Below are 24,447 nucleotides of genomic sequence, written 5' to 3'. Positions count from 1 at the left end.
TTTCACTTCACAGGCTGTACTTTCTCAGTCATCATCGCTAAGTCTGGTATGTTGGAGGGCTCCAGGGCTCAGCCCCAGGTGTCTTCTCTGTCCACACGCATCCTGTTCTCTGTGCACGTGAGTGGTGCTGAGGACGGCCACCTTTCTAGCTCTAGCCTCAGCCTTTTTTCTCAATTTCAGACTCACATAGCCATCTGCTCACTCTACATTTCCACTCAGTTTTCTGAAAGGTGTCTCAAACTTAACACACCCAAAACCAAACCCTTGATTCCACCGCAAACGCTCCCGCCTACCTGAGCCCTCCCCATTGCAGTAAATGGCATCGCTGCTCACCTAGTTGCTCAAGCTCAGATCCCTGGTGTCCTACCTGACCTCTCTTCCTCTCAGACCCTGTGTGTATCCAACCCCCTAGCAAATACTTTTGGCTATCCCTTCAAAATCATCTAGAATCTGAGCACATCTCACGACTCCACAGCTGCCAGCCTCGTCCAGGGCATCTCTCTAGCCCGTCTTTCTACGATAACCATCTATCTGGTCTCCCTGCCTCGTCCTTGCCTATCTACAGTTTTTCCTCCACCCAACAGCTAGAAAGTTCTGTTACAAGATAAGTCAGATCATGTCATTTCTCTGTTCAGAACTCTCCAATGGCTTCCCCTCACACTTAGAACAAAAGCCAAAATCTAATTTATATAACCCTCAAGACCTTACATGTCCTGGCCTTGCCTGCCCTTCCCCACTCATTTGCCTACTCCAGTCAGACTAGAGGAGCAGCTTTCTAGCTCCCCAAACCTGCCAAGCACATTGCCGCTTCCAGGGGCTTTGCTCTTGCCATGCCCTCTGCCAGTAATGCGCTTCCCAGCTCAGTCTTGGGGTTTGCTTCCTCCCTTCCTCTGCCTCTCTGCTCAAATGTCTGCTCCTCTCCAGGCCCGCCTTGACCCACCCTACCTAAAAGAGAACCCCCCCCATTCCATCTCCATTCCCTTCCTCTGCTTGATTCTTCCTAGCAGCATTTATCCCTGTTTGATGTTCATTTGGATTGGTTCGTTATAAGCATGTGTCCCCTGTTAGCACGTAAACTCCGTGAATGCAGGGTCTTTGTTCACCACTGTAGCCCCAGTGCTGTCAATAATGCCAGGCACATAGTAAGTGTTGAATAAACATTTGTTGAATTAATTAATGAATAATATCCTAGACATTAGATCTTTGCTCATTCTCTTTCACTGAATACATAAATATACAGTTGACACTCTGCATAGTCTGATTTATTTGTTTGTTTATTTATTTATTTGTTTGTTTGTTTTAGAGGCAGGATCTTGCTAAGTCACCCAGGCTGGAGTGCAATGGTGCAATCATAGCTCACTGCAGTCTAGAACTCTTGAGCTCAAAAGATTGTCCCACCTCAGCCTCCCGAGCAGCTGGGACTATAGGTGCACACCACCACACTCAGCTATGTGATTTTTAAAAAAATGGTTTAAGCCACTCCTTATTTATTTAGCCAAAGCTTATGTCAGTTGCATAGTGGTGGAAAATAAGGGAGGCAGGGTCCTTGTTACCTTGTACACACTCTGGTATTCCGATTAAATCAGGATGCATAAATAACTTTACATCTAGAGCACTCCAATTTTGTTTTCCTTGCTTTTTTCCACAATTGCTACACACTGGGAAAGTCTGGTCAAAAAAAAAAATCATAAAATATGATACGCTGCCTCAGTTTCCCCTGTGTAACTGAGAACAAGATTGGATCTGAGAGGAACAGACCCAAGCAAACAGGCCTGTACTTTCCCATTCCCACTTTCAGATGCCATCTCATCCCCATTCATGAGGACTGTCACATGTGTGGATGGCTGCCACATGCTTTTGTGTGACAAATCAAGTCATCTGAGTCTCAGGAACAGCACCTGCCCTGTGGGTTGCTGTGTACAACTGAGACCTTTCATTGTTTGTTGGCCTACATTTCTGCTCCCGGGTCACTCCTCACTGCTTTTTTTTTTTATAGTATATATTTAAGGGGTACAACATCATGTTTTGATATGTAAGTTCTGATAGGTGAAAAATATATATTAGTACTTAGCAATTAAAATTTTAGCAATTAAAATTCTAGCAATTGGCAAAGTTTGGCTTGATGTTCTTACAATCGTCTAGTCTAGTGGTTCCCAAACCTTATGACTTACCAGAATCACCTGGGCACCTTTTTTTGCACTAGAGGTTCCCGGGTTGTCCCACTCTAGCCCAGGGGTCGGGATAGGACTCTGGTGTGGTTCATACCACACATTCTCTCTCTCTCTCTCTGATCGCATATATTCCTAGTGATGTGTGCTATGTAGGAAAAAAATGCAGGGCAGAAAAATCGGAGTGGAGATGATGGGAAGGTTTCTGAGGAGGTGGCATTTGGTCTGCCATGGGAAGTATTAGGGGAAGATCATTTCAGGCAGGAAGTAGCGTAGCGTGTTCTCAGAATTGACAGCCGGCCAGCGTGACTGCAGCACAGCGAGTGAATAAGGGACGAGCTCTGGTGCAGTGAGAGGAAGGCGCTGGGGCCACATCACGGAGGCCTTGCAAACACTGTGGAGGAGTTTGGGTTTTATTCTGAGTGCTTCTGTTCTCCTAAGAACTTTGAATTCCGTATGGAGTAAGGACTGTGGGAGAATAAAAGTGGAAGCTGCGAGACCCGGACTGTTCTCTGATGATGAACAGGACCAAAGTGCTGGCACCAAGGATGGAGAGGAGAAGGCAGTTTCAGGGTGTATATTTTAAGGAAGTCAACAGGACTTGCTGATGAGTCGGAGTTGGGGTGAGGGAGAGGATGGAAGAAGCAAGGATGACACCGAGGGGGTTCTGCTGGAAGCACTATGTGTCACGGTTGCCCCTGTTACCTCATCTGTCAAATGAGGGTATTAAGGGTATCTCTCTGCTGGGCTGGTGGCAAGTTGACATTTATAAAGCACTTAGGATGGAGGTTGGCGCACAGTAAAACACTATGTAAGTATTAGAAGTGATGTGGATGATGGTGATTTGTCCAAGGTTGCACAGCTGGTCAGCAGCAGGTCCAGGACAAAAAGCCAACACTTAGCCTCTTGGTTTAGTGTATTTTATGCTACACTGAGCTGCCTCCTTCAATTACCTTTGAACTTTTTTATTTATGCAGACCCTTGGTAAAGGTTTGGTCATCGCGGAACACGATGAATCGCACTTACCGTAACATATGAGTGTTGCACCAGACATGATAAAATTGCTGCGGTTTTCTGTATAGCCTGGGATTTCAGATTATTTTGGCTATCCATAAAATGGTGCCATTCCAGATGAAACACAGGGCGTGGTTGGTTGGGATGAAAGGGGTACTAGAAGAGAGATGTTCTGTGGATAATTTTAAAATATTAAAAGAAATATCTTCCAGAATGTGCTCATGTCATCCACATGCGCAGGCTGGAGTAGGCACAGGCAGTACAACAGGGATGGCCTTAAGAGTCCTTAATACCGGAAGTTACGGGTCAGTGCATGCCAGGAGAAGGAAAGAAATAAAGCTAAGAATGTTAATGCAACTCCCCCAGATTGTCAGTTTTCTAGTGACACATCTTAAAGAAGTGTTTGAAGTGCTTCTATCTGTCAGTTTCAACTAAGCTAATTTTTAAAAATTGCTCTTTGTACTGTGCCTTTCTCATGAACCTCTGTGAGTTTAATGCATGCAATATGTGGGGGGAAATCCTATCAGCCTCAGTTCCCATCCCCCCAAAGTCTAAGAAGCAGATTTTAGAAGCACATTATTGCACCTGCAAGGATTTGTCATCTTACTAAATCGGACCTGAGACCATTTTCAGTGTGTCTTGTAGGAAAGAATGTCAGAAAGAGGTGAGAGAAAATGCCAGCCTTTCCTCCGCCGTGTTGACTGTCTGTTTTGGTGCACCTCTGTCTCAAACAGCATGGGGAGGACTGTTCTTCATTACCAGGGAATGTGAGTCATTCCCAGATTTGTGTGATTGGGATTCCAAAGCATTGCTGTATCCGATGGTCTTATTAAATCCAAGTGTCAGTGCAGCCTTTCAGACTGTAGGGGAGAGCTCAGTTACAGCTGGTGACCTGGTTCTAGTTACCACACAGAGACACTGGCGAGAGCAATGACCCCCTCCGAGTACCCAGAATTCCACATGGATGGCTGTTACCAACTGTTCCCAGATTTGAGGGTTTCCCGGTTCACTTCGTGGGCTTCAGTACACTTCAGCTCCCTGTTTATATCCTAGTTGGGATCTGTATACTTAGGGGAAAATGTTCTAGTGTCTATAGACAAGCTCGTGCCAAGATTAGCGTAGCTTTTGGAGGGTACCTCATTTCAGATTTATTCAGCTCTAGCAGTGTTAACTGCACTGTGTGGACCATCTAGCAAGACACTATCCACTTCCAACTTGGTCCAAACAAAACAAATAAAACATCAAGCAAAGAGGGAGGAAACTATAGACGTTGCCAGAAAATTAGTTTGCTCTGTCTTTTTTTTCTCCTAGAGTGTTTCACAGCCAATGGTGTGGATTATAGGGGAACGCAGAACTGGACAGCGCTACAAGGGGGGAAGCCATGTCTGTTCTGGAACGAGACTTTCCAGCATCCATACAACACTCTGAAATACCCCAACGGGGAGGGGGGCCTGGGCGAGCATAACTATTGCAGGTAAGATGAGGCCACTGAAACTTAAAAAAAAATCTCTTCCATCCCTGCTCACAACTAGGGGCCAACTTAGAAGGCCTTTCTTAGTTACTGTTTTTAAACTCTTTCTCCCATACCTTATACACACACACGCACACACACACACAATCTACCACTCTTTTCAATTTGAGTTGCTTCGATACTGGCTTTCAGAGCTCTGCTTTCCTGTCTGGTCCTCATCTTCTTGGGAGGGTTTTCGTAGTCAGCCCTACCTCCAGTGCACAATACACAGACAGCAGAGCTGCCTACGCTGATGAGAACGTAGTGGTCAAACAGCACCATCTGTGACCCAAACCTCCCTCTGTTTCTGAGCAAAGGAAGCGCCTGCGTTATTCCACCTCTGGCCAGCCAGGGTAACCTGCCCTGGGAGCAGCTGTGTCCATCAGATTTGTGCTGTTTACTTCCTCTCAATAGATTAAGGCGCTTCTTTGCTTTTCACCTCCTGTCTGACTCTGGAAGGGGCTCTGAACCGGACATCCATGGTACTTCAAATGTGTATTCGAGGCCGGGCGCGGTGGCTCACGCCTGTAATCCTAGCTCTCTGGGAGGCCGAGGCGGGTGGATCCCTCGAGGTCAGGAGTTCGAGACCAGCCTGAGCAAGAGCGAGACCCCCGTCTCTACTAAAAATAGAAAGAAATTATCTGGACAACTAAAAATATATAGAGAAAAAATTAGCCGGGCATGGTGGCGCATGCCTGTAGTCCCAGTTACTCGGGAGGCTGAGGCAGTAGGATCGCTTAAGCCCAGGAGTTTGAGGTTGCTGTGAGCTAGGCTGACGCCACGGCACTCACTCTAGCCCAGGCAACAAAGGGAGACTCTGTCTCAAAAAAAAAAAAAAAAAAGTGTATTCACAATTTCTTGGGGAGATGATCTATGGCTTTGATCAGATTCTCAAAAGTTATCTGTGATTGAAACCAAGTTCAGAATCACTGGTATGTAGAGACCAGAACAAAAATTATAAGCACTTTTGATTGTACATTTTTGCTACTTATAACCAAGATCCTGGTAACAAGACTCATGGTTTAGCAATGTATTGAATTTAATTATTATTGGGACAGGTGCAAAGGCAGCCTCTTGAGCCATTAGGGCAGGGAAAAATGATTGCTGAGCTACACACCATGTCCCTGGTTCTGCATACATTGGAATCTCAACCATGGCACTGTTGACCCAGCTGAGCCAACATATATATTCCTGTGTCACATGGGCCACACTGTTTACCTCCTGCCCTCTACATACCTTTGCTAACACTCTAGGGCCCTTGTCATTGTCTTGAAGTCTCCAGGCCTTTAGTCTGTGTTCGTTCACCTCTGCTCTAACTTGTACCAACTGACCATCCCCTCATAGTTGCTGTTGCATTATTTTTTTCATTTGTTATTATAAAAGTGTTAAAAGCTTGTTCCAAAAAATTTTTCTCAAACACTACAGATATATATTGTTTAAATAGTTAAGACCAGGTGCAGTGGCTCACGCCTGAAATCCTAGCACTCTGGGAGACTGAGGTGGGAGGAGCGCTTGAGCTCAGGAGTTCAAGACCAGCCTGAGCAACATAGTGAGACCCCATCTATACTAAAAATAGAAAAATTAGCTGGGCGTTGTAGTGATTGCCTTTAGTCCCAGCTACTCAGGAGGCTGAGGCAGGAGGATCGCTTGAGCCCAGGAGTTTGAGATTGTAGTGAACTATCACGACACCACTGCACTCTACCCAAGGAAACACAGTAAGACTCTGTCTCAAAAAAAAAAAAAGTTATTAATAAAATCCCTCATTTTACCTCTTTCCTCGAGAGCTTCCCCACCAAGTCCACTTACCCAGAGATAACAACTTGTATATTTGCCACTTCACATTTTGCTATCTGTTGTATTTTATTGTTGAAGTTATAAATGTTCATTAAATAATTCTTTTCTATTTTATTTTCAAAGTTATACTTGTTAATTTTTTTTTTTCATAAATTAAAAAATGAGTCCCCATTCTCCATTTCTAGTTTATTACATTTCCCTAGTTTTTCTATTCATAGGAATAGTGGGGTCAGGTCGGGAAGAATGTTTAGGAAGAGAATCAAGTGTTTGTTTTTTGTTTTAACATAGTTACTTATCTTCTTGTCCCAAAGTGTCTCTTGGTAGTAGGCTGTTGGTTTATTTTGTTACTCTGTTGCTTCCTATTAGGCAAGTCTTCTCAGAAGAGCACCTGTTTTTAAGTCTGACTTTAAGATAAATTTTCAATTTCCAGTGAGGCTTAATTTATATGTCAGATTTTTTTTTTTTTTTTCTTATAGATTAGCACCCATTTCTCCTGACAGGCTCTTATAAATATCCACTAAGAGAGCAATAAGAGCCAGGAAGGACCACCTTTCTCCTTAGCCCTGGCCGGCTACAACCCTCTCCTTTGATTTGATGAAATGTACCAGACCTGAACTACCAGCTTATACTTCGAAAAAGAGAGGCTTAAATTTTTGATGATTATCACATCAGAGACTCCAAGGCTTTTTGTTTTAGTCCAGGATGAATTTGCTTGTTCTTTACTAAGCTATTCTGATGCTTTTCAGTATGGTTTTGACATTGATAATAAACAGTTGTTTTCTAAGGGCTTTACCAAATACTACATCAAAGCCAAACACTGAATAGAGGGAGGAAAATGACGGTGAAACACTGTTTAAAGAAGGGCTTTGTACAAGTTCTCCTTTGATTTCTCAGTGGACACCCGATACCATGTTTGTCTTGTGCAACTTTTTCAGACTCATCACACTTGAGAGGCTGAGAGTTGGCGAGTGATGGGAGCGCACTTCCCTGGGCTGGAAGCATCAGGATTAGAAGGGAAGGCAGAGACTGGGGGGGAACAGAGTTGGTGCTGGCACCTGCCTTTGGGCATAAGAAATAAAAGGACGCTTTGTGCTTTGAGGAAGCTTATCTTCCAGGCCATACAATAGGCTTATCCCACTCTGGCCTGATAGGGGTTGCTCCAAAGCTGCCGCTGCAGTCTTTATGCCCATTTCCGGCCGAACCGGAGTGTCAGGTTTCCAGTGTTCTGAGTCTAAATAAAAGGGGCTTGGAAAGCAGTGAAGAGCAGCGAGGCATTTCTGGGTGCCCAGCAGCCCCTGCCATTTTTTTTTTTTTTTTAATCTGCTTGTTATTGTCATGGTATCTCTGAGTTGAAAAGACCTTCAGGGTATTTATTCCAAGCCATTCTCATTTAGAAATGTGAAATAAATCTTTAAAGAAATATATTATTGCCATATCAGGGGTTGGTACCAGGGTGGCAGGATCACACATTCCATCTAACCGAGACTCTGGCACAGTTTTCTTCAGAATTCTCGGAGGAGTCAGTATTCTGGGGGAGGAATAGGACTCATTTCTATCAAATGTGAGTTTACTGGCCTGATCCTGCTGAAAGCTTGTCAGTGGAGTCTTTATTATGTGAATTTTATTTTGGCGTTTAAAAATTACACAATCGAAGTATTCATATAAAAGAAATAAGAAAATAAAGAAAACCCAAAAGAAAAAAAATTGAAATCACCCATAGTCCCATCATCTAGACATAAATACTTTTAAGAGTTTGGTCTTTCCCTAAAAATATGTCTTTTTAAAACACGAGATAGTGTCATTCATTGGGTTTTATAATTGCCTCTTTAAAAAAAACCTAATAAGACATTGTGAATATATGTCCAAATTAATAAGAAAGGTCTCTACACCACATTTTCCTTAGGTGCCTAGCATTCCTTATATAGGAACTATATCTATTTAACCAATCCTTTATTGTTGGTACTTGCTGTTTCCAACTTTTTTTATATCATAAAAATGTTTTGGTGAACATCTTTAAAAATAAAGACTTCCTTAGAATATATTCCTAAAGAGGAAATTGCCAAGTAAAGGGTTTGCATGTTTTTAGGGCCTTTGGCTCTAATTACTAAATTGCCACCCTGTGTCGGTTCACATTCTCATCAGGAGTGCTGAGAGCACCTATGCTTCTCCAGCCATTGGAATCTCCATGTTCATGTTCAAGGTGCCAGTGCTGTTTGGCATGATTTGTGCAGTGGTCAGTTGTCCGAGTTACACTATAGTGAACAAACACTAAACAGATATCACCTTTGCTCACTACCCCCCAAACTCAGAAGTGTATGTCAGAATGTACATGTTTGTTCTTATTGTGTTACTACTTTTTTCCTCTTTATAAGAAATACCATCGGAGATACATAGAATTATTAGAAATGACGCAGAAACTAAAGCGATTCCTTTCCTGTAAAACTGAAAATCAGTTGACTTAAAACATCAGAAATGTCATTGATTCTGTCCTTTTCCCCAACAGAAACCCAGATGGAGACATGAGCCCCTGGTGCTATGTGGCAGAGCACGAGGATGGTGTCTACTGGAAGTACTGCGACATACCTGCTTGCCAGAGTAAGATTGCAACACACAACCTGATGGTTTACAGGCTTTTGAACACTGAGGGTGCAGAGTGGAAGGCCCCCACCAGAGGTCAGGTAGTTCAGCCTGGTGGCTTTCATGAAGCATGTGAAAAGAGAAGCCATTCTGGGCTGGGGATTTTCACTTTTGTTGTTGAGGCTTTTTGGGAATTGGAATGCCTATTTCCTCAGCACCACATCTCAAAGGCATTCCCCTTGATCAGTAAGCCCAATGGGAATTCCTACGTTTAGTAACTAATTTCTTTTTTTTTGAGAAAGGGTCTTGTTCTGTTACCCTGGCTAGAGTGCAGTGGCGTCATCATGGCTCACAGCAACCTCAAACTCCTGGGCTCAAGTGATCCTCCTGCCCCAGCCTCCCGAGTAGCTCATACTACAGGCATGCACACCACACCAGGCAGATTTTTTATTTTTTGTAGAGATGGGGGTCTTGCTCTTGCTCAGGCTAGTCTCAAGCTCCTGACTCAAGACCTCATCTCTACTAAAAACAGAAAAATCAGCCCAGAACTACTAAAACTAGAAAAAAATTAGCTGGGCGTGGTGGCATATGCCTGTAGTCCCAGCTACTTGGGAGGCTGAAGCAGGAGGATTGCTTGAGTCCAGGAGTTTGAGGTTGCTGCGAGCTAGGCTGATGCCACGGCACTCTAGCCCAGGCAACAGAGTGAGACTCTGTCTCAAAAAAAAAAAGATGTTATAGTGTAACACATTCATTACTTATGTATTTGTGGCGATGCTGATGTAAACAAACCTATTGCACAGCCAGTCATATAAAAGTATAGCACGTACAATTATGTATAGTACATAATAACTTGATAATGATAATAAATATTACTGGTTTGTGTATTCACTATACTATACTTTTTTTTCTTTTTTAATATATTAGGGACAGGGTCTCACTATGTTGCCCAGGCTGGTCTCGAACTCCTGGGCTCAAGCGATCCTCCCACTTCAGCCGTCCTAGTAGCTGGGATTACAGGCATAGACCACAGTGCTTGGCTCTGTACTATACTTCGTATCATTGTTTTACAGAATACTCCTTGTACTTATTAGAAAAAGTTAACTGTAAAACAATCTCAGGCAGGTCCTTCAGGAGGTATTCCAGGAGAAGGCATTGTTAGTGTATGAAATGAAATTAAAAATTTTTTAAAGAGAAAATAACTTATATCATAAGGATATAAAGAAAGAAAATATTTTTGTATAGCTGTACAATTTGTATTTTAAGCTAAGTGTTATTACAAAAGAGTCAAAAAGTTTTTTAAAAATTTCAAAGTTTATAAAGTAAAAAAGTTACAGTAAGCTAAAGCTAATTTATTATTGGAGAAAAAAATTATAATAAATTTAGTATAGCTGAAGTTTACAGTGTTCATAAGTCTACAGACGTGTACAGTAATGTCCTAGATCTTTACACTCACTCACCACTACTCACTGAGTCACACAGAGCAACCTCCAGTCCTGCACGCTCCTTTCATGGGAAGTGCCCTGTATGGGTGTACCATTTTTTATCTTTTATACCCTATTTTTACTGTTGCCTTTTCTGTGTTTAGATATATTTAGATAAACAAATTCTTAGCATGGTGTTACAGTTGCCTACGGTATTCAGTAAAGGAACATGCTGTTGAGGCTGCAGCCTAGGAGTGATAGCTATACCAGGTAGCCGAGGTGTGTAGAAGGCTATCCCAACCAGGTTTGTGCAGTGCACTCTGTGATGTTCATATGATGCTCACACAAGGACAAAATCACCTGATGCATTTCTCAGAACACATCCCTGTTGTGAAGTGATGTGTGACTGTACTTTATAACAAGGTAGAGAAGATATTGTAAAAAGGTTTTGCAGAAGGTTTAAATTACAGAAACTAAAACTAGATCGGATACTATAACCGGTTTACTCGTGCAGTGTTTACAATGTATTTTAAAATAGGCCAAAGGAGAAAGGTTTCTCAGTGCCTAGAGCTGAAGAAAAGGACAGTTGATTCACATTCATTCTGCCTGGCTTATTTTTTCCTCATTATTGAAACCTACTCTTTGCCCTGCCACCGGTCTCACCCTTCAGGTCAGGAGGCTTGTGTACGTAGAGGGGCATGGAGGTTTACGTGGAACCTGGAACCCCTGTCACCGGTGCCTGAACAGCAGTCTGAATTCTGATGCCTCCAGGGGAAAGGGCAGCCCCTGAGCCAGAGCTGCGAGCCCAGTACTCGAGTCTCCTAATTTAAACTTCCAAATGTGACCACTGCCTGGCAGTTAGGCCCTGGCTCCACTGTCCTTCCAACCTGAGTATGCCTTCACTCAGTCCCCAAATTGAGAAAACAGTAAAGACCAGAAGAATGGGCTTTTGCTCAGTCTGATTAATCAGATTTTTAAAATGAAAAACATCTCATTTGGCTCTAGTTATGTAAAGAAGAAAGGGGCAGGGGGAGAGGAAAGCAGATTTTCCTCGGTCCATTTGTTCTGCACAAAGATAGTCTTTTAGAACCAGCCTGTGTCACTCTCTCAGGAGTGGCGAAGAGGGGGTTTCAATCTGGGCACTTCCACTGGGAAAGATAATCTCCAACCTCCATTTATAAAATACAATCTGGGCCAATAGGACCTGATTCTTGTGGTCACTGAAACTAGGTTCCAGAAGAACAAATTATAGCAAAATGGTATTATACAAGGTATCTAGTCTGCCTCTAGTTTGTATTATCTGCCGGATGTGCCATACTGTTCCAAAAAGGAAAATTAAATATTATTTCAGTTTTTTTGTGGCCCTTTGATAACTCTCTCAAAGCTGCAAAGCCGGCCTTGAAACGTTCTGGGTGGGGAAACTCGCGTAAGTTGGGAATGAGAACTCAGTAGTCCCTGATTTCTGAGGGTGGAGGGTGAGCTGTGTCTGGCTTTGGTTTTCAGGAAAACCCAGCAGTTTGCTCTGTGGGCACCAGGGCTCCCCATCAAGCTGACTTCAGACCTTGAGTCTGGCAGGATATTGTACTTTTAGTGTGTCAAATTAACAGGGTTGAGGAAAAACTCTGGTGCTCTTTGCAGCAAGAGACTTTGGTAATTGCCTGGCAGATTTTACAGACATACAGCCTGCCTATTTTAGGCTACGTTTGCCCTATTTCTGGATGTGGAGTCACAGTTTTTATGAATAATACTAACCCCTCTGTGTGAAGCCTGCTGTTCATGATTAGCATTGAACTTGTCATACAGGAAAAGGCCTGTGACATGATCAGATTCCTGGAAAGTTCATATCTGAATATAACAGACCCAGCAGGAGCCGGGGGAATGAATGTTTACGGACAAAGCAGAATCTGGTTGAATGGTGGGCTATTGTGTGGGGACCGGAATCTCTGCCCCTTGGCGTGTTTGTTACATGGAGGGCGACAACGGGCAGGAGGCAGAGATGAAGTATGATTCAAAAGGGGGCAAAGAGAAATGAGCACTGTGCTCTTGACCTGCAGAGCATGGATCAGCACCTACTGTTAAAAGGAGAACAACTCCAAGGTAATTGGATTTGCCCCCCAAACTGCTTCTGCCCTGTGTTTCTCAGAAACCCCAAGTTCTTACTGCAGCCAGAAGAAACACAGATTTTAAAAGGAAATTCTTACGTCATCAAGTTAAACATCTCCCTAGATCCCACCCTCTAGATCTCTAAATCTTGTTGGTTTGGCTATGGAGAGGAAAATCGTTTGGGTTAATATCCTTCGCATAGTTCTCTTTTGTTAAATAACCATCCTAACCTTTATAATTCCTTTTATTTGTTGCTTTTGAGGGACATGCTTGTGTGGACCTCAGCATGGCTTTTGCTTTATTCTATTTTACCTGTAGGTTCTTTATAAAAGTTTTGTGAGATTTTTAAAAAAGTAAATAATATATAACTGTGAGTTGAGTAGGGGGAGAATCTGCAAATGGCAGTTAGCAGCAAATAGAATTTTCTTCACATAGTTGATTTGGTCCTGAGGCCACGAGCATGAGAAATTTACCTTCTCATCTCTGAGAGCTATTTTTTGTTTGCTAAATAATATTCACCTGATTTCTACAAATTTGTTGATAAAAATTCATTTTTAAAATAGGGACATTTGAACACAGATTGAGTATTAGATTATATTAAGGAATTACTGTTAATTTTATTAGTTACAATAATGGCATGGTGGTTAAGTCCTTTTAAATTATAGATACAGGCTGGTCTGAGTGCAGTGGTGTTTACAACTAATCACAACCAGTTACGGATCTCTTTGTTCCTTCTCTTCCTGCTTCTCTTGACTAGCCTAAAAATAAAAATAAAAACAAATAAGTAATAAATTGCAGGTACATGCTGAACTATTTGTGGTTAAAATGACATTGTATCTGGGATTTGTTTTAAAGCAATCCAGCCCCTCAAAGAGTGACTAGGTTAGGATAAGGGAAATAGATGAAACAAGAATCGTTTAAAAAAAAAATTTGTTGATCCTGAGTGATCAACAAATTCTACCTTTTTTTTGTTTGTTTGTTTTTCCTTTTTTTGAGTCTTACTTTGTTGTACAAGCTCAAGTGCAATGTGCAGTCACAGCTCATGCAATCCCAAACTCCTGGGCTTGAGCAATCCACCTGCCTCAGCCTCTGAAATAGCTGGGAGTACAGGTGCATGCCACTGCACCCAGATAATTTTTACATTTTTTGTAGAGAAGTCTCACTGTATTGCTCAAACTGGTCTTGAACTCCTGGCCTCAAGCAATACTCTCCTCTCCTCAACCAAAGTGCTGGGATTACAGGCATGAGCCACCATGCTCAGCTTCTTTCTACTTTGGTGTATGTTTATTAAAAATTAGATTTTATTTTATTTATTTATTTTTGAGATAGAGTCTCACTCTGTTGTCTGGGCTAGAGTGCAGTGATGTCATCACAGCTCACTACCACCTCCAACAACTGGGTTCACGCGATCCTTCTACCTCAGCCTCCCGAGTAGCTGGGACGAAGTAGACAGGGCCAAGCAATGGAAGCTCTTGTGGTCTGGGTATGGAACTTGGACTTGGTCCAGGAAGAGGGTGACAAAATTGAGTAGAGTGCTGAGTGTCTGAGGGAGACATTTCTCCATAGTTCCATAGCTCCCTTTTAATCCGTGAGAAGTTCTTAGTGATTATGTCATTCACACAGACCACCCTATGAGGAAGCCAGCCAAGCCCCTCTGCACTATGGAGCCTTAAGTCCGTCTCAGCCAATGAGCTCACTGGCTCAAGTTCATTCTAACTAAATAATACCTGGTCTTGTTAAAATAGATTTTTTGTTCCTCAGCTATGAGTATTTGCCTTACAAAAATGCAGCCCAAAAAACAGGATTTGAAAGCTTCCAATTGTGATTACTACGAAGAGTTTTTAAAGATGTGTTTACTAAAAAGCCAAGATCACTTTGCAGTGGTGGTCAAGGCAGTCTCTCAATTATAGAAAATGTTTTGTTTCTTTCAGAACTTTCTGCATTGTAATGTCAGCACTGATTTTTAGTATGTTTCGACTATTGTTGAATGCCTACTATGTACACAATACTTCAGTTCACATTATCTTATTTAACCTTTTCAACAATCTTGTGAAGCAGGTTGGTGGTATGTCTACACTCCCTCCCTCGTTTTACAAATGAGGAAATTGAGCCTAGATGCTTAAGTGACTTGATGAGGATTACACCTGGAACCAACAGTGTTTGAAGCTAGGACTCCTAATAGCAAGGCCAGTGCCTTTCCCTCCTAGTACTTGAGAACAGCCCCTTTTCCTTTATTTCCTTGAAAACAGGGGCCCTGGGATGGATTTGGGCTACTGTTGAGGTCATTCTTCAGAATTTTCTTTGTGGATTGTTTGGGAATTAAAGTTTGAAATTCTGATAGTATGGTGAATTATTAGGATTGCTTTTTTGACATTGTGGAAACCAAAGGATTAACTCAGTGGCGACAGAGGGTCTGCAGTTCATGCTGTCAGCTCCAAGTCATTTTCTTTTCTTCTTTGGGTTTGAGAAATCCTGAGCCCCAGGAGCAAAGCAGGCTGTGATGGGATCCGGGAAGCACTTGCTGCACAGCAGAGCCGCTCGGCAGCACCCGGGCCGTCCCCACGGGTGTGGCCAGCCAGCTGTTCTCAGCTGGGAAAGGGCTCCCCGGAGTAGGACCCACTGCACCAGACACTCCATCAGTGGCTTTGTCAAGGCATCAGGGTCTCTCCCGTCCCCACATGTTCACTGCTGTGGGCCGAAGTTTATCTTCTCCAAAATGACACATCACTGTGCATCATTAATACTTTACAGCTAAAACGAAATGTCCAACTTAAATCAATAGCCATAGTGATATTGAAGGGAACAATAATATAAATTATGCAGACTGATTTTTTTACCTCCTCTGTCTTTGAATTACAATTACTTGATGTTTTCGTTTAATTGAACCCTTTTATACTGCCCAAATTAGCCTTGTCAGAATCCTGTTTCAATATTGTTTATTCTCACTTTATGTGAGTGGTTTTTGTTTTCCCAACTAGACTAAGCTGTTCAAAGACAGGAGCAGGGGTAGCTCTGGAATTTCTGTGAAGGAGAGATTAAATTAGAAAGGGCTGGGTGCAGTGGTGTGCGCCTGTAGTCCCAGCTACCGGGAGGCTGAGGTAGGAGGACTGATTGAGCTCAGGAGTTCAAGGCTGGCCTGGGAAACAGTAAGACTCCATCTAAAAAAAAAAAAAGAAAAGAAAGACAGAAAGAAAGGGGGCTCAAGGATTCCTATTAAGCTGCATTTGCATCACAGGCACCCTCGTGCTACTTAGATTGTATGTTTATTTGTGGAGGGGTGCTGATGGAATGTATGGGGCTTTTACCTGCTCAGGCCTCTCCTTGGTAGCCACTAAAAAGAGCTATGTATTTCAATAATCTTCCCCCACACCTAGCACAGTGGAGGCCATAACAGGTACTCACTAAATATTCTTTCTTTTTTCTTTTTTTTTTTTTTTTGAGACAGAGTCTCACTCTGTTGCCTGGGCTAGAGTGCCGTGGTGTCAGCCTCGCTCACAGCAACCTCAAAATCCTGGGCTCAGGCAATCCTCCTGCCTCAGCCTCCCAAGTAGCTGGGACTACAGGCATGCGCCATCATGCCCGGCTAATTTTTTTTCTATATATTTTAAGTTGTCCAGCTAATTTCTTTCTATTTTTTTTTTTTTTTTTTTAGTAGAGACAGGGTCTCGCCCTTGCTCAGGCTGGTCACGAACTCCTGAGCTCAAACAATCTGCCCGCCTCGGCCTCCCAAAGTGCTAGGATTACAGGCGTGAGCCACCGCGCCCGGCCCCCTAAATATTCTTTCTTGATGCCGTGAAGTCATAGCTCTTCCATAAGAGACAACGCAAGCTGGTGGAAAGAATATGGCCATCTGAGTCCCACCCACTTAGGTTTGAATCATTGTTCACTTACTAGCTTTAGGCAAAATGAGTCTCCTCTGTGCCTTGGTTTCCTCTTCTGTTCCTTCCAGAGTTATTTTGAAAAGTAAATGAACGAAGTGCACACAGCCCTGCCTGGCACACGGCAGCAGGTATTGGAGTATTGTCCTTTCCCCAGGAAATGGACTATCATTGGCATGTTCCTGTAATCTAATTTCTAGGATATGTTATTCCTAACCTGCTTTTTATTTCTATCCATATCTTTTGAATCTGACTGACCATGGGGCTTGGTATCAGGCCTCAGCTGCCGTGGTGGCCGTTCCCTGGGGCCTGCTGTGGCACCGGACTCGGGGAACACAAGAAGCCCCACATTTGTTCTTATAATGCAGTTTTATGGTTTCAGATATGACGTGTACTTGATTGTTTTGGGGTTTTGGCAGTGGATATTATTTAATTTTCTGTAAAAAAAAATATAGACTTTCTGAACCAAATGGACATTGGTTCAGCAACAGATACAAAATGTTCTAAAGCACAGTTGTGTAAAGCATACCAGTGACTTAAAAAGGGAAAATCATTCAGATCAATAGGGATGGCTTTACCGAAATCTTTACACCAGTCTGTGAGGAACATACATAAAGGTGAGAAATAGCCTCTCAGTCTTAGGATGTGATTGGGAATCTGAGTTATAAATTTGGAGACTAGCACCAATTTTATAAATAAGCGTTGAATTATGAGGTAGAGAGCTGTGAGGTTTTGAAGACAAGAGGAGTCAGTAAAGATCGTGGAAATTGGGAGAAAGGCGGATGGGTCCTGGATGGGTTAGGACACACCAGCTCAGGAAACGGCATGACAGAGGCTTGGAGGACAGGCACGGGATCAGCTATGGGTGGTTTGGGGGCCAGGCTGGCTGGAGCAGAGAAGGGGACAGAAAGCAACCAGGTCAGGCCTTGAAAGCCAGAGTTGATCAGGTGGGACTGATGTGCTGAAAGCCCTAATTTAGGAAGGTGAGTCCAGGGTCATTTACAGGACGGATTGGAGGAAGGAAGTTTGGGGAGGAGAGGATGGATGAGTAGATTTCCAAATTCAGGGGATAAAAGTCAAGGCTAGGATGGCAGCAGTGAGACAGCACAGGAAGGGTTAAGTCCAAGATGCATTTAGGAAGAAGACAGAACTTGATGACAAGTGCAATATATAAGGGATGAAACAGCAGGAAGAGTAAAAGATGAGTCTGTGGTTCCTTGCCTGGGATATTTGTGGTGTCCCTGAAAAAAATAACTCCAAGTCAACAAACTGAGCTTTTCTTCCCAGAGACACAGCTGTATTTCTCTTGAACTTGGACTGATCTTTGATCGAGTGAGGTGTTTTGGTTGTTTGTTATTGCATAGCATGCCACCCCAGACCCTAGTGACTTAAAACAAAAATAGTTTATCATTTCTCCCAGTTCTGTGGTTTGGGGGAGCATCAGCTGGGCAGTTCTTCTGTTACTCTTACCTCAGTCAGGTAGGTTTTAGCTGGGAGCTCTGCTGACGTTCAAGATCAAGATCAGTCCTCTACCCGGTGACCTCTCCCAACAGCAGGGCATTCAGACGTCTCACATGGTGGCTGGCTTCTAAGAGGGAAGAAGCAGAAGCTGCTAGTCCTCTTAAGGAATGAACTCAGAAGTCCACCACACTCTACTGATCAAAGCAAGTCTGAAGGCCAGCCCAGATTTAAGAAGGAGGGGAATCGATTCCAACTCTTAAAGTAGGAGCAACACACATGTACAGGGAGTGGAGAAATTATTAGAGCCTCCTTTGGGTACTGTCTATTGTACTAAATCACCAGAAATTAAGTTTAAGAGAAGTAACTGGCTGGGCGCGGTGGCTCACGCCTATAATCCTAGCACTCTGGGAGGTCGACGCAGGAGGATCGCTCAAGGTCAGGAGTTCGAGACCAGCCTGAGCAAGAGCAAGACCCTGTCTCTACTAAAAAAAATAGAAAGAAATTATCTGGCCAACTAAAAGTATATAGAGAAAAAATTAGCTGGGCATGGTGGCGCATGCCTATAGTCCCAGCTACTCGGGAGGCTGAGGCAGTAGGATCGCTTAAGCCCAGGTGTTTGAGGTTGCTATGAGCTAGGCTGACGCCATGGCACTCTAGCTTGGGCAACAGAGTCAGACTCTGTCTCAAAAAACAAACAAACAAAAAAAAAAGCAGAGAAGGAACTCCCACCAGAAGGGAACTGCCACGGTGATACATCCTGGCCATATGGAGTCAGGATCCTTAGTAGCTCTTACTACTGTCCGCTAAGGGTAGAATTTCAGAGAGGAAGAAAAAGCTGTGCTTATTTATTTATTTGGGTGAGTTGACATGAGACTCAGAGGCAGGAATAAGGCTGTTTGAAGAATCAGAGTGACTGGAAGGAAGCTTATGTTTAGAAATAAAGTTACAGAGGTAGAGTGGGGCTATATTGTGCTAAGGACTTGGACCCAGAAGTTACAGATGGACAGGACAGGGTGCAGTGTGCTCATATGGTTATGGGCCCGAGAGTGTGGGTGAATCCACACGTCACTGGTCAATACTCTCAAAGATGTGTTTATATTAGTTGCTCCTCTAATAGGACTCCAGTGACATCATCTCAGTTGTACTTAGTTCTTGTTCCCATGGGGGGAGAAATCAGCTAATGAGGCACCCATGTGGGGTCCTCTGGACAGAAGATGAGTTAGATGACATTTAAAATAGGTAAAGGAGTTGCATCATGTCTGAAGAAGCAGACTTTACTTATAAGAAAAAAAATAAAAGGAGTTCTACAGAGCTATGGAAGGAGTTTTCTAAAATGTCAGACAAAACTTTGCTTCTGGTTTCCTAAAGCAAATATCCCAGATTTAGTCAGAGCAGTGGAGTAGAAAACACAGTAGCAGTCAGGGCTGCTTCTTATGTGAGTTATCACCTGAAGATTTGTATTCAAATTGAACTTTTACCAAGATGGGCCTGCTTTCTGTCCTTGACAGGAATTGTTTGGTTGTCAGGACTAGAACTTACTCAAGCTAACTTGAGCAAAAAGAATTTATTGGAAGAGCATTAGGGTATGTCACAGAACTCAACCCCTGTGTCCCAAGAACCTAGAAAGGAGACATGCACTGTCACCATCTCCCTCTGGGGCCACATCATCTCCCTTCTCTGCCCCTCTCTCAGCTTGGCGACCATTCTTCTTCCTCGCTGTGGACCAGTAGAATTGGCTCGCTCGTCCACTCACGTGGCCCAAACATGAGTTTGGTTGCCTCAACTCGTACTTGACAGATTCCTACAATTTCGGTGCCTGCAATTCACTGAGTGGATCCTGATTCCAGTTTCCTGGGAGAAAGATTCTGGTGGCCCCAGTGTGAGTCAGCTGTGGCCAGAGGATGGGGTCCTATGATCTGACCCCAACCAGCAGTAGTTACAGGAACCGATTCTTTGAGAAGGTGCCGTGGGTGATGGGTGGTTCTCAGAGAAGGGCTGATAGCCCTGGAGGCCCCCGTGGAGGTATGTGTGGCACCTTCACAGTGAAGCCTGCGTTGTAGTAAGTTGTAACAAGTGTTCAGTAAGCCTGCTGACAGTTGCTTCCCAACAGTTCCTTGTGATAGTAAAAGAACAATAGTTCCTGGGTTAATCTGAATGGAAGACCATCTGCCCTCAGCCAACTCTAAAATTTTTATCTTGGTCAACAATCCTGAATATCTAAATGTTGATAATTAATTCTCATAAGTTTTGAAGCCTCGACTATGGCAAACAGGGGTCCATTTGTATGTTAAGATGATTTTTTAAAAAATTGAAAGTTTTGAAGCCTCTTTGGTAAGAGGAAAAATGCATGACCAAGCCACAAGGACTTTAAAGTGGCCTTGAAAGTAAGAAAGAATTCGAGAACAAATATCCTTTTTCAAATTGACTTTTTCTCCCTGCTTCTGGGAAGAGCTAAGGGTGGGACACAGTCTGGAAATCCACTCAGTTGACCAGTAATGCTTTTGAAGACGACATGACGTGTCTTGTCCGGCAAGACTTCGAGCCACACTTTCCAGGACGAGTCAGAGGGCAGTGGCAGCCTCGGAGGCTGACCGCTATCTCAGAGGCCTCCTCCGTGGCGCACAGAGTGTGGAGGGAGTAACGTGTTTGCAAAGTCATCATGTGCGAGGACTTCTGTGAAAATGCACTGTATGCCGTGCAGATGTAGGAGATTCATATTTTAATATCCAGAATCAAACCATTTGCTGAGGTGGCTGCCTTTGACTTTGTCTTTTAAATCAATGCTATTTTATTTTTCTATTACTAAGCAAGTTATTCTTGTTTAGTGAATGATGAAAGCCTTATTATCTATAATGATAATAAGCACTATTTATCCAGCACATACTATGCTGCCAGGCCTTGTGGTATTTACTTTATTCACACTATCTCATTTTATTTCTCACAAGAACCCTTTGAGGTCTGCATTGTTTCTTATGCCACTGTTGATGAAACTGAGCTTAGAAAGGCCGTGATGGAGGGGGCCAGAATCTACCATAGGCTTTGTCTCACTACAAAATGCCAGCTGCTCCCAGACAAATGATGATACCGTCAGTGCCCTTCAGAATATCGCCAAGTTCTCTGAACTGAGCAAGCAAAACCAACTCCTGAGCTACAATATGGATGGCAGAAAGTGGGGAGCACAAAGGCCCTCCCTCTTTTAGAACCTGTTCATTCTTATTTTTCCTCCAGAGGTTTGTTCTAAGCCTGAGAAGCAGCAAATTAAGAGGATCAGCAAAGGCTACAGGCACTGACTTTAGTAAGAAGGAGATGCTGAGACCCCTTTCAGCTCCAGTGATCTGAAGTTTTAGCAGCCTTGACAGCAATTGTTTTGCACTGAATGTTTGCGTCTCCACCCAAATTCTTGTGTCGAAGCCCTAACCCCCAATGTGATGATATTTGGAGATGGGGCCCTTGGGAGGTAATTAGGTTTAGATGCAGTCATGAGTGTGCGGTCCCCATGATGAGGTTAGTGTCCTTATGAGAAGAGGTAGACAGACCAGAGCTCAATGTCTTCCTGCCATGTGAGGACACAGGAAGAAGGTGGCTGTCTGCAAGCCAGGAAGAGAGCCCTCATCGGGAACCAAATCTGCCGGCACCTTGACCTTGGACTTCCCAGCCACCAGAACTGTGGGAAATAAATGTCTGCTGTTTAAGTCACCAGCCTATGGCATTTTGTTATAGCAGCCCAAGCTGATGAAGACAGCAACCAAGGAGACAAATGAACGATTAAAGCCAGACACAAGAACATAAAAAAGCACACCGGTCTGAGGCCATTTTGGTGAAGTACAATCGATGACCTCCAGTTACCAAGAAAAATTTCAAGTCGGTTAAACTATGTTAAATTAGTTTAAGAAATATCTGATGTGTTTTAGAAGGTTCCATCCAAAATGATTACAATAAAATTTTGAGTCTTAAAGTTAATCTTTATGGGAAACTTAGTTATCTAGAATGATGCTTCTAGATAACCGAAGAAGACATTGAGCAGAAAGGAGTCAAAACCAACAGTTTCTAGCTTTAAGTGGACGTTGTTATGCAGATCAACTCTGCTTTTCACCTCTACTCTACCCTGTTCATTCACTGCTGCCTCAAATGTACCTTTATCCATTTACCCCATGATTTCAGCAGGTGACAAAGGACATGCTTGTTCACTCAGCACATAGTCCTACAGCACCTGCTGTGTAACTGGGACCATTCCAGGCGCTGGGAATACAGTGGTGTGAGGAAGATACAGTCCTGCCCTTAAGTTGTTCCTGGTTGATCGTGGCGAGAGACAAGTAAACTGGTGTTTAGAATCAGACTCAACCTAGACTGCTCTAGGACTACACAGCAGGGGCACATAATCCTCTTTTCTTGGTGGGGGGTAGAGTGGGGAGGATGGGAGGGCCCTGGGGCTTCCCAGGGGAAATGATGCTCAGGCTGAAATCTTAAGAAAGAGTATTCTAAGCAGAAGGAATATCACGTGAAAAAATCCAGAGGCCAGAGAGAGGGCAAGGTGCAGTTGGGAAACTTGCCAATACGCTACAGTGTAGCCTCCATATAGAATATGGGCCAAGGGGTAGAGAGAGAGGTCATGTCGGCAGGAGAGGGGAAGGAGAGCAGCACAGATGGGGCAAGGCCCTGGTGCCACGTGAGGAGGTTTGCGCCTTATCCTGAGGGGCAGCCAGGGAGCTTTGAGGGGTTTAGGCAGGGCTGCTGCTTTTCCCTTTCTCTGTCACTGGTCACACTCACTTCTTTTTGTTCCTGCAAAGGCCAAGCTCATTTTTGCCTTAGGCCTTTGCGCTTGCCGTTCCCTCCGTCTGGAATGCACAGTAAAGATTATTCTGATTGCAGTGTACTAACTAGATTACAGTAGGGTAAGCTTAGAAACAGAGACAGAGTCTGATGCAGTAGACTAAGTGGGAGGGGACAATGGCCCGAACTAGGAAAGTGGCAGCATGGATGGAGAGGCATGAGCAGATGTGTGTGATGTTTTAGGAGGAATTGACAGTTTGGCAAGTGATTCACTTGGGGGGCAAGGATGATACCTCAGGCCATTGACACTCAAATGACTCAGAACAGTAGCAGGCTGCGGTCCAATGCCCAGTGATCCCCCTCATGGTGTGTTTTGGGACCCCACTTCCTCTTTGGAACATGAGCTGCCTGGATTTGTTCACTGTTTTGTTATGAATAAAGCTTATAGGTTCCAGCTGCATTAATGCAACCCATGGCCTTATTTATGTCTAACATTAACATTTATGATTATATGCCTTGGGCTCTCTGTAAAGTAATACATAATAACATGCTTACTTGTGAGCCTAATGGAATAAATGAGACAAAAATCAGTATAAATGACCAAGATGATCATGATCAAGTAGTTCTTACTAAGAACCATTAAGTGGCTCCGGTTTCCATGTGCAAAGTCCCTTTAACAAACTCGGTTTATATCACATACTCCTGACTGGAGATGCTTGACTCACTGCAATTGTTTAAACCCTAAAACCCAGACATTCCCAAGCCAGGCCCCCACCGAACACTGGACTCCTACTGCCTAGAGCTTTTCTGTTTACATTTGCTACTATAGAGATTTGGTTTGTTTCCGAAGGATGCATTTTAACTTTAGTGTGGTGAGCCACATTTATTATATTTGAACCATGTGTGACGCAAGGGAAAAAGGTAACCACTTGGCTTAGAGGGGGAAGGGTGAGTCTTTGGGTTAACAGAAGTACTTCCTGCCAATTTAAAATGAGCTGGTTAGATGGTGGAAGAAATCAAAAAGTATCTGCGTGTGTGTGTGTGTGTGTGTGTGTGTGTATTACATACACATACATGCATGTATTTTGTATGCCCAAAGACTAATGTGGATATAAAGCATATTAAACTGGACTGTGCTATTTTTCCCATCTTAAACATAACGGAAAAGTACAATCTAAGAGTCTACATGGCTGTCACTTTGGAATTGGATAATACATAACTCTAAACTGACCTAGAACCTGCTTCTAGAACTAGGCCTCATTCGTATCTTATTACAGTTTCAGTTATACAAACCATAAGGAACAAATGGAGAAAGGTAAAGGGCTTCAACTGATAGTGAAGTGATTCAGAAATCGATAACACAGATGACCACAGAGATTGATAACACCAATCAATCCACCGAGATTGATTTGTCTATGACCCACAATGAATTTATTCATTCACTAACCATATATTGCTTCATTCACTAACCATATATTTAGTATGTATTATAAGGTGTATTAGTTATCTATTGCTGTGTAACAAATTACCCCAAAACTTAGTGGATTATAATGTCATATATTTATTGTCTTGCACATTCAATGGGTTGGGAAATCTGGGTATGATGTAGCCAAATCCTTTGCTTCGAGGTCCCTCACAAGGCTGAATAAACATAGCTACCAGGGCTGTAGTCTCATCGAAAGGCTTGACTGGGGCGAGAATCCACTTCCAGCTTCGCATAGTTGTTGGTAGGATTCAGTTTTTTTGTGGAC

General features: G+C 43.2%; 1 protein-coding gene across 3 annotated transcripts in view; it reads left to right on the top strand.

Moving 5' to 3' along the window:
• The window catches only part of KREMEN1 (kringle containing transmembrane protein 1), a 59,823-nt gene that overhangs the window by 11,264 nt on the left and 24,112 nt on the right, over positions 1-24,447 (top strand). For all 3 annotated transcript variants that reach the window (XM_069497590.1, XM_069497591.1, XM_069497589.1), the window contains exons 2-3: positions 4,494-4,656; positions 8,990-9,081. In XM_069497590.1, the coding sequence (XP_069353691.1) occupies positions 4,494-4,656; positions 8,990-9,081 (255 nt within the window). The remainder of the gene's footprint in view (positions 1-4,493; positions 4,657-8,989; positions 9,082-24,447) is intronic.

Source organism: Eulemur rufifrons, chromosome 21 (assembly GCF_041146395.1).
Source record: "Eulemur rufifrons isolate Redbay chromosome 21, OSU_ERuf_1, whole genome shotgun sequence".
Classification (NCBI taxonomy): domain Eukaryota; kingdom Metazoa; phylum Chordata; class Mammalia; order Primates; family Lemuridae; genus Eulemur; species Eulemur rufifrons.
This window is presented reverse-complemented; position numbering and strand designations above follow the sequence as displayed.